At 36.1% G+C, this 15,565-nt stretch overlaps 1 protein-coding gene across 3 annotated transcripts in view; it reads right to left on the reverse strand.

Moving 5' to 3' along the window:
• Positions 1 to 4,144: 4,144 nt before the first annotated feature.
• The window catches only part of klhl4 (kelch-like family member 4), a 33,728-nt gene continuing 22,307 nt past the window's right edge, over positions 4,145 to 15,565 (reverse strand). For all 3 annotated transcript variants that reach the window (XM_083561585.1, XM_083561586.1, XM_083561584.1), the window contains 4 exons: positions 12,008 to 12,170; positions 6,798 to 7,010; positions 5,794 to 5,965; positions 4,145 to 5,304 (listed from right to left, as the gene is read on the reverse strand). In XM_083561585.1, the coding sequence (XP_083417711.1) occupies positions 5,245 to 5,304; positions 5,794 to 5,965; positions 6,798 to 7,010; positions 12,008 to 12,170 (608 nt within the window). In that variant the 3' untranslated portion in view covers positions 4,145 to 5,244. The remainder of the gene's footprint in view (positions 5,305 to 5,793; positions 5,966 to 6,797; positions 7,011 to 12,007; positions 12,171 to 15,565) is intronic.

Consider the following 15,565-nt stretch of genomic DNA (forward strand, 5'->3'; position numbering starts at 1 on the left):
CAAAAACATGGGTGTAAGCTGTCATTTTATAAGGGAAAACTAGCTATGGGTGGACATATTGGAGAAAATTGGGTAAAAATCAATCCCAAAAGTAATAGCTTGGAATAGCTTGGAAAGTGCATTATAATTAGGTCTTCAATAAAAATATACTATATATACAGTCTCTACAATTCTACTCCTGGTATGACATGATCTCTACAACTCTCCTGGTATTCCACGCTTTATAAATCTCATGCATTCACCCTGACAAACATTTCTTTTTACTTTTTTCTAATCCTTTTCTTTCTATTTTATAGGGAACAGGGAACAGAGAGGAGTGGTGGAAAAACATGGAAATATGAAAAAACTATTTTGACACATGCCACTTTGGGCTACAGTTGAAGCATCTTAAACTTTAATGTCAACTGCTTTGGGAGTTGCAGTCTAGTAAAGTACTGTCTTAGATCCTTAAAGGTCTGCTTGATATTGTGAGATCAATTTCTTTTGCTCATTGATTTCTTGAACACTCACCCACTCCATCCCTTCAGTGAACCAGAGTGAGCTTAATCTATGTGTAGTTCAGCTCTGAGATGATGAAACACATTAATCTGAGTGCCCCCTAGTGTCAGGTTAGGTAAAAGTATCTTCTCTGATGTGACTTCTGATGTGACTAAGCATTAATTCACTTTAATAATGTACTATTACTAATTAATAATGCTCTTATCCTTATTCTATTTCTCACATTTATATGCAGACAATAGGAATGATTAAACAATTTCCTTGTGGGATGAATAAAGTATTCTGATCCTGATTATTGTGATTCAGATTTTTATGCTGTTTTAGGTCATTAATGCTGCATAGTCAGATTCTAAGCACTGACTGACTCATTTTGCCATATAGTTCTGCCAAATATCAAAGGCATCAGCATTTAAGGCAAAGTGTAGGAGTTCTCTGTGGTCTTTCAGTGCTCCCTTCTGGTAATGATAAGCAGCACATGCTACACAGGTGAGGGCAGCAATGTTTGAATATGCTATGTATGCTGGAGAAATGTGGCGAGCATCCAGGTTCAAGACTTTAATGTCTTGAAGTTCAAGACATTCAATTTTGTTAGTGCTAAATAGTAACTCAGACCTTCTGCTTATCGTGTACTACTATTTGAGTTTGTTTAGTAGACGTTACTGTTGGTGTTCGGACTTCAATTTTCTGTTGCTAAAAGGCTCTAAGAGCAGCTTTTTGTCTGCTAAACAGCATTAAGCACTGTATGAGCATTATAGCTGTCAAAACATTGTCCATGCCTGAGCAAGATAAGTTGTAGCTTGTTAAGGCATTTTGATCAGATGCTTTTTTTAGCTTGAGGTGTCAACAGGGGAGGTTCTCTGCATCCTATTATTTCATCAGCTGGGCCCAATAATTATGCAAGATTATTAGCACAATTGTTTGTCCTTGACCTGGTTGATGTTGATTGACAGCTATTGTTCACAGGAAAAGCTGGTCTTTGATTTCTTTCTTTTGTAATAGTGTCCATGTTAGCTGCTTTGCACCAACACTTTTTGTTCTTAAGCTTCTTAAGGAAAGTATTTTCACATTTAAAATTAATTACATTTCTACACATACTTTTTTTTTATCATTATTACAGGTTTCTTAGTTCTACCACATTGATGTAAACAACAGATGAGAATTAGATGTGTAGATTGCAACTAATGTCATTTGTAACCTTGAAATATTTTATATTTTTCCAGCTTTCAGTGATTTTCTCTGGGGAGTCACAGTGGCACTGATGCCTCACAGTTCCAGGGTCCAGTGGTAAATCCTAAATCTGGGTTATTTTGAGTAGCGTTTCTGTTCATTTTCTACTTTGTCCAGGCTGCAGGTTCACAATGACCATAACGATAAAGCATCAATTTAAATTGAGCAAGTGTTTGCTTTGAGGATTACATTTCATTTCAATTATTATTATTAATAATATTGTCAGATCTGAGTATGATCTTTTAGCTTTGGTGTTCTTTTATAGCTTGGTTCATGTTGACTTGCCAAGGATTTTAATCCACAGGCTGAGAACATCCGAAGTAGATTTAGCTCTCCATGAGGTCATGAATTGGGGGGCAGGTGTCTTCAGAGCACCTTTCAAACTGTACTATCTCCACTAGACACCAGATCCAAAACAACACCTGCACTCTCCTGGTTTCCTTTTGAAGTAGTGCAGCCATCACTCTTCATTTATAGTCCATATTAATCCTTTTGAAACAGCCAGTCCATTTCCTCTTGTCATCTGTGAAGAACAAAACCTGCAACGGCAATCTAGTCATTTTACCACAGGCTGTCTTTGCACATCATAGCCATCTCAGCAGCTTCAGGAGATCAGTCACATCAGTTTCATCTGCTGACATTTAAAAATATCATCAAATAAATCTTTTTTTTTTTTTTAAGGTTTAGGTACAATGGTGTTTCGTGCCTTGTTTTGTTCCACAAGTTTTTCACAGCACCACTAATACTCAGCATTAGAATTAATAGGAACTACCAAATAGGCAATATTTTGAATGCATTGTTTAAAAGACAGAGTTCGGAGCTCAGACACACTTTCCTAGTTTAATTGCAGATTAAAAACTTATCTTTTTAGAAAGGCCTACACATAACACACATCACATCAAAACCTTGTGCTCCAGTACATTTAATTACATGCACATTATAATATTATGAACAGCAGCTACGCTAATTCCTCTCCACTGCTTCTCTTTCTCTACCCATCCTGAGGCATACTGAGGTTGCGCCAGCTCCAGTCACGTCCCACCTTATGAAGATTGTGGACCTTTAAAGAAGAAGATGCCGACCCCTCAAACATCCCGAACAATCTAGAGACGTACCAGCGCCATTTGGATCCCACTTCATGTGGAGTTTGGACAATGGAACTCTTTGTATGTAAAGGCTCTCGCATTGAGAAGCTCATGTTGTATCTCAAACGTTGAGCTATTTTATGAGTTGCTGAGTAGCTCCTGGTTCCATAATTTTAAATGACTTTATAAGAGAGGAAAGGACATTATCATAATCTTACATTCCAGTGCTCATGTTAGTTCTCACTATCCAGTGTTCTGTATTGTTTAAGGATTTATAATCACACTCTTAATATCACCCAAATTATTCCCCTTTTGAGTCGGATCTTCTCAAGGTTTCTTCCTTAGAACATCTAAGGGAGTTTTTCTTTGCCACTGTAGCCATGGCACATTCACAATGTCTGTTGTGAAAAGCACTATAAAAATAAACTTGGCTTGGCTTGGCTTGACTTGACTTGACTTGACTTGACTTGACTTGACTTAAATGCAGTTACAACTCAATGGCATATGAACACTTGGTCAATACTGTAACATCAATTTGTGCACTTTGTTACATAACTGATATGGGTTTATTTGTGCATTCTATATTATGTTTTTTTTGTTTGTTTGTTTTGTCACGTTTTTGTATTTAAAACCTGTTTACCATTATTTCTCCATTAGAGGGCAGTATTAAGTATAAAATTCTGTTAACCTGAATGTCAATAAAAATGACAGTTCAAATTCTTATTTTATATATTTATATATTTGTATTTATACTAGGGGTGTAACGGTACACAAAATCTATGGTTCGGTACTTACCGCCATTTTTAAGCCATGGGTTTGGTTAAATTTTCGCTACATTTGGGGGAAAAACATAAAATTGCTTTTGATTTTTATTAACGCAGTTAAATCATCAACAGTTTACGGTTTTTTAAATTATTTTAAATAAAATGCCTGCTTGGTTAAATCATATATAAAATAATATTTTATAATATTTTATAAAAAAAAATTGATACAAATAAAATAGAATGGTTCTGTACCGAATGGTTCAGTACAAATATGCGTACTGTTACTCCCCTAATCAATAACAAATATAAATAACATAATAATAAATATAGCTGTGATATTAGATGTGACTTCCACTGTAACAAATAAAAAAAATAAAAATAAATAAATAAATAAAAATCAACAATTTATACATTAAAAAAAAGAAAAATCATGGACTTAGTGTAATTACTTGTAGCATACATGTAGCATGCATAAATACATGTAGCATGCATGAAAAGTGTGATTAGTGAGGTCTTGGACACAACAAGTGCAGAATGTCATTGAAATTATTAGAGAGGAAGAAAAGTAGATAACGAGGGAGAAAAGTTTATTTATGATTACATGCTATATAAAATGATGAAAAGCAAAATACATGTATCTGTAAATCTCGCTTGTTACAAATAGCAAATTACTAAATATAAATAAAAAAATTCTTTTGAAAACGTGTTATGGACTATTTAAAATTGAGACATTTTAAGTCAGTATCCCTTGTGAAATATTCACCTACATGGCAATGGAACAAGGTCAAACCATTCAAACACTGCCTTAATCCAAACACATTCATGTTGACCTCTTGATATGGATTTGACAACATACGAAAGCATTATAATATGGCATTCAAATATACCCAAGCAGCATACCAAAATAAAAACAAAGATGATCATAAAATACATTTATAACACTGATTCAGGAAATATATACATTACTTAATTACAAAAACTATACATTCATGTAAAATATCAATATGATATATTTTGTATATTCACTATTTTTGTAAACATGAAAAGTCATGACTACTATCACTTGATACTTTGGTGTTTTGCAGCTACTTCATTGAAATATTTTTTTTAACTGTCTGCTGAGTAGTTTCATGCTATGTCTTAGGCTTACATAAAAAAAAGTGTATAACATTTGTGTAAATTATCTCCAAAACATTTTCTGAGCATAATAACTCAAAACTGGATGCATTCTCACAACTAGACATATTCACAGTGTTTTTAAATGCATTGTTAAAACATCAAAAAATATTCCCTTTTCTTAAAACACATTCTGCAGGTTTCTTTTAATTCTGTAAATGAATTTCACTTTGGGTTGCTGGAGGTTATTAATACAGAAAGACGAAAATTAATTTGATATATCTGTAAAATAAAGAAAGGAAATAAATACTCATTTCTAATAAAGTCGAAGCATAAAGTGTTATATGCAGAGATTTTAAACATTCACATTTTTTTTTCAGTGTCTACTATTGCAATACTCAGCTATTAGGCAATGCTCAACAAGGAGGCCCTTTCACATTATTGTCATCCAAGTAAAATAGGAACGGACACTAAAATGAGAAATTACACATGTTGACATTGAATGTCTGTTTTCCACTGCTGGTGTGTGTCCTGTAAGAGCATGGCTTGAATGCTCACGGCAATTTCACCACCACCACACAGGCCCCAGCTCTGCCAATGTTCAGCTGCACCTCCTAGAACAGCAAAAGTGACAGAGGTTAATGGCCAATATCCACAAGTGTGACCCTTCTGAATCCACCCTTCCGCACTGCTTCCACTCACATTATCCATTCCTACTGCAGCTCTTTCTTTTACAGAGTATGTGTCTAAGTGGTGAGGGATAACACACACTCACTGGGTGAATGAGAGGTTAACACATGCTTGGTGGAAAAGTGAAGGGAAGTCAGAGTTTGTTCACTGCTATTGTGCATGATGGAAAAACTATTCAATAGAAGGAAAGCCTCTTGCTTCCTCTCAGTGCCTGTTCATCATCTGACTGTTGCACGAACATTTACAGTTTATTTTCAAAGGGGTTGAGGCACCATCATTATTACATTGAATAACCTTCATTTAAAAATAAGGATTAAATTAACAAGTTGAATAAAATTAATACAAACAAAGTTTAATTAAAACTTAAGTTGAGCAATTTGACAAAGGCATTATGTATTGTTGATCAGAATTACCTCAATCCACTCGTTATTCTGTGCATCATAGGACTCTACACTGTTTAGATAGGATTGGCCATCGTATCCACCCACTGCATACAGCCTGTCACCAAGCAAACACACTCCCACTGCATCACGTGGAACACTTAGCGGCGACACCATGGTCCACGTGTCAGTTTTTTGGTCATACCTGCCATGACAGCAAAGAAAGATTTTGAAATCTGATTTAAATGTAAACATATCTCAAGTGCTTCACATTACTAGAGCGGTTTATCTTGCTCATAGAATAATGCCTGCAATATAAAAGAGCGCCACCAGAAATGTTTGTGCTTTTCTAATGTCTAATATTTTGAGAGATATAGTTCTTCAAAGTTTATTCTAAAGAAGTCATAATAGTGAATGGTATTACAGCATAATAACATGGAAATCTATTTATATAAAGGGCCATTCCACCATTATTTACTTATTAAACATTTTTTATGATGTATAGATATAGCATTCTTAATTATAAAAAATGCTTGGATATAGACATTCATAAGAATTGCATTTATATATATATATATATATATATATATATACCCCAGACTTCCAAAACATAAAAAAATGAGTTCTTCTTAATGATAATGTGAAAAAGTAATTGGAAGAAACAAGATCATGCTGCCCTTGAGCAAAGCACTTAAACCTATCTGCTTCAGGGGCACTGTATGGATATGCGAAAACCAGGGGAGTGGTAACCCAGGGGTTAAGTCTTTCTTTCTTAACCTGGTTATAATAGTGCAGTTCCTCTGTATGACCAGCAGGGGGAGGGTGGCGTCAGTTTATCAAATATCTAAACGCCACATTCCACAGCGGTAAGGTAACTGCGGTTTGTGTGCGTGCGTGTGTTTTTACTAAGAGGAAAGGCGTGCCTGCCTGCGCAGACAGAAATCCTTCCAGGAATTTTAGCCTTTCCGGTGAGCCTTAAACATTTTGGGAGCTGAATCGGCGTGTGTGCAAAAGAACGTGTTGCTACTTCTCCGTACCTTTCCACACAGTCAGAAAGACGAGAGCAGTGGTTTGAGGCTGGCGCGTCATGGCCGCCGACCGCGTACAGAAAGCCGTTGTAGGTGGCCACGCCCACGCCTCCTCTCCGCTTCGCCATTGGTGCGCACATGCTCCATTTGTTAGTGTGGGGATCAAAACATTCCATGGACCGCAGGCACGAGCTTCCGTCACGTCCACCAACTGCGTACAGCCTGAAACAATGGAGTACAGAGGAGATGTTCAAATTGGTCACATTTTACAGTTTAATAGCACAAGTCGGCCAAGCAAGGCCTTCTCTGCTTGCATAAACACTATCAGAATCATTGGCTTACGTTTTTATATAAATATATATATATTTAAATTTCAATAAATATGTATTAAATTATTCACAATAGACTATTCTGTTAATTTCATAGCTTTTCTCTTGGTTGCACTGCAGCAAGTAGTGTATGTTTAAGTTTGAGTTTCTATCCAATCATATTTCAGCCATCATCTCACGTGTTGGCAGGGCCAAAATTTAGGAAATTTATAAACAAGGCACTTCATCATCTATAACATATTTTTGAACAATATCAACTTTAGTGGACAGTAAAGCCCAAAGTGTCTTCTTTTCAAAGATGACGCTTTGGGCTTTACTGTCCACTAAAGTTGATATTGCTCAAAAATATAAGTTATAGATGATGAAGTGCCTTGTTTATAAATTTCCTGCATTTAACCTTTTATTTCATATATAATTACATGAAACCAGTCCTTTAGCAATTCAGAAAAGTACTGGTTTGAAAGCCACATGTCTCATGAGTATATATTTCATATTTAATGATGTCATGAAAAATTAGATGCCTACAAACATTTATGAGGCTATGTCTGATCCTTTTCTCCCTCCCCCTGTTTCAGAGCCACCTGCTAGACTCAGGGGGCTATTCACACAGTCTGCATTCAAATTAATGGCTGACCGTTCAGGCTATTGTTAAACATGTTTGGCTTTATATTGATTTGGCATTCATATTGATGGCCAGGTAGCCAGACAAGCTATTGTTTTACAGTCATGGCCATTCAAATGGACAGTAGTGTGCCTAACATAAATACACACACACACACACACACACACACACACACACACACACACACACACACACACACACACTTTTCAAGCATTTTTCTTATAAAAAACAAACAGACAATAAAATGTATAAAATTTATTAAATTAAATTGTAAAGGGAGATGTATTGTAACTCAGATGTGAAATAGGCTAAGCATTTCCATCCATGGTATTGTCACTCTGTGCAAGAACATTTTACTCATTTCTGCTTTGTGCAATCTCCAATAAAAAAACTTTTTTGACTGTCCATTTTTTTCTTTGTTTTCGTTCTTTTTGCAAACAAAGCTCAGTTAACACGAGCTGGAAACAGCTGTTTGTTCAGAACCGAGAGCTGCATCCACTTCCTGACAGGTGTGCTTTTTGACCACTAAGAGCTTTTAAAGAGTAATAAAACTAAGAACTCGCCCACGTGTGGAATAAAAATCTTTAATATATCGTTAGATTCCTGCACTCATTGGCTACATTTTTTATTAATCATGATTTTCCATCATGCTACTGGCTGGAAATAAAAGGTTTGAAATGATAGGTGATGCATAACAAATGTCACCACCACTGCTGCAGAGAGAGTGGATGCTTAGGCTCAAGATTCCACCTGTCTTTGAATTTTTTTTTTTTTTTTAGTGGGTGGTCTCATTTGTTTGTAACACTATATTCTTACATGCCATTTTTTTTTTACCACTAGGATGTCAGAGCTTGCAAACGGCACCTGTAGCAAAATGCACAAGCTCAAATATATTCATGTAGATTTAACAGCTGTTTTCATTCCAAAATAGCTGACAGAGGAGAAGAAATACATTTGGTGGCAAATATACTTAGAAGGCCATTTCAAAGACGGACTTTTGAAAACATTTAAAAAATAGTTAAGCTTTTTCAAGAACCATTTATACTTTAGTTTATTCTTTCCTGTAGAATTTGCTAAAACAAGCACACAATTTGACTTAATTTCAAATACACAAAAATGCACAGAAATCCCAGAGTCATTTTATGCGGTTAATATTGGTGCTTCTGTTAAAAATTATTCATGCAGGTGTCACAGCTGTGGGTGCAGTGAATTGTGTTAATTGGTTTTCTAGCTTTAGTAATGGCAATCATTCTCACTGCATGAGATACCTGTCTGAGATACAGTGCTCCATTATACTATGTTTATGTAAAGTATTTATGGTTTCTGGAGCTGTAGTGTCAGGTAGGTCACCATTGAAGGTTGCTATTCCAGGTGAAACCACCCACCAAGACTCCACTTCCCACCCAAAGAAAAAAACCTTATAATATACACTTATATATAACTATATAAAGTTTTTCTAAACATAAAGCCAGATTGATATTGGACTTTATTGAAATGGACATTCGTTACCACCCAGATTAGAATGCTCCTCATCTAAGTCTAAGTTCCTCTCCAGGTTGAGTCTGGTTCCTCAAAGTTAAAGGTTTCGTCCTCATACTATCTCAGGGAGTTTTTTCTTGCCACTGTCACCACTGGATTGCTCGTTAGGGATAAACTTATAAGGGATGAACTTATACATTTAAATTATATAACCTTTTTCTTTGTAATGTTTTTTTTTGGGGCGGGACAATGTCCATTGTTAATAGTGCTATTCAAATGAAACTGAATTGAACTGAAATGATAATAATTTGTAATTTATCTGTAGCTTTAATTTCAGGATACTTTGCTGTACAGAAATAGTATCCGATCTGAATGTCTTAATTAACGTGATCTTCAGTGGAATTCAGTGGACTTTTTTAATTTAGATCTCTTTCATTGACATATTGATCTATTTTCTTTGGTTAATAGCTTTTATTACCCTCAACATTGTTTGACTCCCTGCTGAGACTGGTGCCAGTGGTATTTAGCTGCTGCTTCATTGCTAACAGAATAATGCAGCAGTGCTTTAGTCATTTAGGTTGTCTAGCTCTTTCATACTCATCCTTACAAACTGCTCTAAACATTCTGCCATCTACCCTCCATGTAATTACATAGTTGGATAATTCAGTACAACTTCATCAGATAGCGGCATAGCCTTCTTGGAACCTTGAGTCCATTTGCTGTCTCCAGTACTTCTATGTTAAATTTCTCATTAACGTGACATGAGACATTACTGGAAAATGGCGAGCAAAAATAGAAACAGTTGCTCTTATGTTTTTGGGAGAAAAACCTGATCATTATACCTTGATATTAGATTTTAAGATTAAATTAAGCACATTGGAAAATGGACCATACTATAGATGGTTTGCAGTGGCAATAGCCCTTACTGCAATCCGTCCCTAAAGGTGCACATGATTAGAGCAATGTTTGACATGGGGTCGCTAAGCACCTTAAAAGTACTTAACATGAATGATGCTACCACCTCCATGGCAAAAAAGATTAGATTAGATAAGATTAGATTAGATGAGATTAGATGAGATTAGATTAGATTCAACTTTATTGTCATTACTTTTGTACAAGTACAAGGCAACGAAATGCATTTTAGGTCTAACCAGAAGTGCAATAGCAGCAAGCAATATACAGTGTTTACATGAGTTATATAAATTAGATAAAATGCTATTATAAGAGTAATTTACAGATGTGTATGTACTATGAAAATATACAGATGGCTATTACTATAAACTGAAATTTACAGAAGGATATGAGCTATAAACAAAATATATGGCTATTACTATAAACAGTATTTTACAGATGTGTATGTACTATGAACATAATATACAGATGGTTATTACTATAAACAAAAATTTACAAAAGGATATGTACTATAAACATAATATATTGCTATTACTATAAACAGAAATCGGGTAGATATATACAATGGTAAGTTTTATATACAATGGTATACAATGGTAAGGAATACATTCTAAAAATGGCAAACGAAGTGGTATATCAAATTTATATTTGGATTATGTATCTATTTAAGCATTGTTTATTCTCTTGTGTAATATTAATAACATTCCATAACTATAAGGCACACAACAATTATGCCCAGATCAGTGGGTTCAGATTTACATCCTTCATGCTTGTAATACATAACTTATAGCATAATAACATAACTTAGTCTTACTGTAGCTACAGGGAAATTCACAGTAATTAGTTAATATCAGCATTATTATGAATAATTGGATAATAAGGGGTCCATTTAGGGGTCCATTTATGTTTAAAACACAAATCTTTTTTATAATCATTGTGCAATTTTATATCCTGTTTTAACCAATTCAGTATTGGAAAGGGCACTCAATCACTTTGAAATGTAGGTCACAATGCTTGAAGGGTAGTTTCAAGGTTGTTGTTTTTTTTCCCTGTATTAAAAAATGCGCTAGGGTTTGTCAGTGTTTTCTGTGTGATGTGCAGCTGTTTTCATCAACCGGGACAAATACTAGTCTGAACTCTCTTTTTATCTAACATAGAACCTTTTTATCGAACATAGAAAGTGTAGACTCTCTGGTCTCAGAGCTTATTATCTTGGTGGTCAAGCTATTTTTGAGGAATATTCAATATTGGTTGTGGAATCTATTGTAGGATTTGCTATTATGAGAGGGTCTAGTAGTAATGCTTTGCAGTATATCATACTTACACTTTTCTAATCCAATACTGTACACTTAAATATATATTACATTAAATTGATTATTTTATTAGACTTGTCCATACAAAGCAGCTGTTTAGCACAGTAGAGCATTTATATGTGTCCAATAGTGGCCAAACGTACTTACTGTTCATCATAACTAACAACAATAATCACAACACAGTGGATAATAAATGATACTATGCTGTAAAACAATGTCACTCTCTGCATCTGTATCTGTGTATACTGTAGTTCCAAATATTGGTATTTGGATTTAAAATTCTAAACTTGTATTTTTATTAAAAATAAACTAAAATGTCATCAATGTTTTCCTGCTCACTTGACACCTTTGTTGTGTCTTATGCTTATTTGTATTTTCATCTTTACTGTTGAATTTAAATAATTTATTCATGTTAGGTTACCTTCCTGAACTGTGAAACTCTGCATCTATATACTGTAGATATTCCACTTATATGTGTGCAAATCTTAAGTTGTAACATTGAATGTGAAATATGAGTAAAACAATCATCATCTGCAAAAGTTAGATAAAAAGAAAATCACTTACTTTCCATTAAGAGCAGTGACTCCCACTGTGCTGCGAGGAGTGGACATACTGGCCACATAATTCCACTGTCTTGCCTGGGGGTCCCACCTCTCCACTGTGTTCAGATAGCTCCATCCATCATGCCCTCCCACCGCATACATAGGCCCTTCCAGGACAGCAATCCCTTTATCAAACATAAGAAAGAGCAGGTACTTTTATTGCCTCTAATCATATGGATCTCCTTTATATTATGTCTCATCAACAAATCCCACATAATATAAGCAGAACTTATAAATGGCAAAATTTAAATAATACTGCCATTGCATTAAGTGAGATCAGAATCAAAAGGTTCCATCTTAAACAAAGCCCTAGGACCTGAATACATTGTCCAGTGGCTGGCCCTGAGGAACAACCATTAAGTATTCATGCAGCATCTTGCCTCCTCCAGTGCAGAAAGGTCCCTCATGCTTCTGTAATAAATCTCCGGCTGTTGCTTTTTGGCTCTCGACATCTAAACTGTCCTTTGACCCCCATTGTGAATTGGTTCTAATATTGCACTGTAGTGGAGACCTCGCACAGTGTTCATTTTATAAAGGTGCTGTAAATTCCACTAAAGAACACCACACTCAATTTTCTTCCAAAATTGCCTGCCATGTATTTGACGAATATTTTCTTGTCGGCTGTTTACTGTGTTGGCATCAGCTGATTTGTGTCAGGTACTTTAGACGTTTGCCCTTATTCAATTTGCTTACTTTTGTGAGTACATTAGTGTGTACTGGTAGTAGATTGTACAGTCAACAGATTTATGTACACAGACAAGCTAATGGAGTGGTTTTAATCATTTCCAATTTGCCTCTAGTGCCATTATGGAAATAGATGTGGTCTCTTAAAAGGTTACATCTCCTGTGTTGAATTGTTTACTTCACACAAGTTGAGTTTCAAATATATTTGTCAGAATTAGTGATATTGTCTATAGTCTATCTGGTGACTTATTGTAAATAAACATAGGGTTTAATTATCTATTTGTCAATATATAGTACGCATTTGCTTACCAAATAAATTTTACACAAATTTTCCTGTTCCAATCTAGGCTGAGGTTTTTATTTTTTATTTTAGTGTGCTGTTTGTAATGTCTTTCTAGGCATCTAAAAATATTAGATAATATTTTAAATATAGCATAAACCTTCATTCCCAATAGTATAAAAGCGTAATTGATTTTTCTAGATTTTTTTTTATTTCAGGCTTTTGTTTACATTACTATGGTCCAGATATTAGTACCACTCCAGCTGGGACACAGGTGCTAAAGCTCACTCTTATTTCAAAAAAGGCTTCAGTTAGACAAGTCAGAAAGCAAACTAGTTGTTTCATTCTAATTCCAATATGTCCAGCAAACAGGAAAGATATTTCTCAGATCACCATCATCTGAAATGTTAACCATAGGCTGTTATGTTTTAAAGATATGTTTAAAAACCCATTAGAAGTTGCTTTGGTTAATTGCTACTGTAGAAAACAAAAATGAAAAATCTGTCTTTGTCCCAAATTTTACTATGACATGTTTATTATAAAAAAAAAGATTATTTGGAAATATGTTATGTTGGTTACTTTCAAATCTTGTTGTTGCTGTCTGCCTTCAGAGAGCACACATTTCGGCAAGTGGTGTTCTATAAATTTAATTGTTTTGATCAAACTGCTACAAGATATAGGGAAATCTGCAAGGCTGCTTCTTCTTCTTTGTCTGCTTCTTCTTCTTCTTCTTCTTCTTGTTCTTCTTCTTCTTTCGGCTTCTCCCATTAGGGGTGACCACAGCGGATCATCCATCTGAATACCCCCCTGTTGACTACATCTGCCCCTTTCAACCCAACTACCTGCATGTCTTCCCTCACCTCATCCATATACCGCCATCTTAGCCTTCCTCTTTTCCTCCTTCCTGGTGGCTCCTACCGAAATACCCCATGTCTCTCCTCTGCACATGTCCAAACCATACCACGATTCCTCTCTCGGCACCCTGTTGTACGTTTTCTCTAAATCCACAAGCACACAATGCAACTCCTTCTGACCTTCTCCATCAACATTCTCAAAGCAAATAATGTGTCTGTGGTGCTCTTCCTCGGCATGAAACCATACTGAAACCACCATACTGTTGCGGACGAATGGTAACTTCTTCTCTCAGCCTGGATTCCACTACTCTTTCCCATAACTTCACGGTGTGACTGATCAACTTTATTCCCCTGTAGTTACTGCAGGTCTGGAAATCTCCCTTATTCTTAAAGATCGGTATGAGCACACTCTATTCTTCAGGCATCCTCTCACCTTCCAAAATCTTGTTGAACAACCTGGTTAAAAACTCCACTGCCATCTCTCCTAAACAGCTCCATGCCTCTACCGGTATGTTCTCTGGTCCAACTGACTTTCCACCCTTCATCCTCTTAATTGCCTCCACACCATCCAACCTTCTCTCTCTCTAATTTTCCTCATTCATCAGCTGCTCAAAATATTCCCTCCATCTTCTCAACACACTCTCCTCACCAGTCAACACATTTCCATCTTCACCCTTTATTGCTCTAACTTGCAGCACATCCTTCCAGCTCGGTCCTTCTGCCTGGCCAACTTTTACAAATCCTCTTCTCCTTTCTTAGTGTCCAACTTCTCATACAGCTCCTCGTATGCCTTTTCCTTGGCTTTTTCCACATCCCTTTTTACCTGCTGCGCATCTCCTTTTACTACTGGCCTACTTTTCTCATCCCTCTGTCGATCCCAATTCTGTTTTGCCAACCTCTATCTTCTTATGCTTTCCTGCAATTCCACATTCCACCACCATGTCTGTTTGTCTTCCTTTCTATTTCCAGATGTCACACCAAGTACCTTTCTAGCTGCCTCCCTTATCACTTCTGCAGTAGTTGCTCACACTACAGTCTTCCTCCTTAAGTTTCCACAATCTAATTCTTCTTCTAGTCTTCACTCTCCTACTCTTCTTCTTCAACTTTTAAACCAGCCTACAGACCACCCCTTTGATGCTGTCTAGCTACACTGTCCCCCGCCAACACCTTACAGTCTCCAATCTCCTTCAGGTTGCATCTCCTACCTAGAACATAGTCCTCTCCTTAAAGTCATACCTACCCATCACCTCTGTTTCCTTCACTTACATGCTCATTAAAGTCTGCCCCAACTCTCTGTACACTCTCTACCACTTTATCTAACTCACTCCAGAATTTATCCTTTTCTTCCATCTCACAACCCACTTTTGGACCATAAACACAGATGACATCATTATCATTACCCCTTCAACTTCCAGCTTCACATTCATCACCCTATCAGAAACTCTCTTTACCTCCACTACACTTTTACTGTACTCTTCCTTCAGGATCACCCCTACACCATTTCTCTTTCTATCCACACCATGAAAGAACCCACTTCCAATGTTCCTGGTCTTCTGAACACACAACATATCTAACTTTATCCTCTCCATCATATTCGGGATCTCTCTCCCTGTACCAACATTTAAAGTACCACCCGAACCTCCACTCTCCTACACTTCTACTTTTCCTGTTGTCTCTGTAGACGTCTTTCTCCTCTCCTTCA

The sequence above is a fragment of the Silurus aristotelis genome (genome assembly GCF_946808225.1).
Source record: "Silurus aristotelis genome assembly, chromosome: 14".
NCBI lineage: Eukaryota > Metazoa > Chordata > Actinopteri > Siluriformes > Siluridae > Silurus > Silurus aristotelis.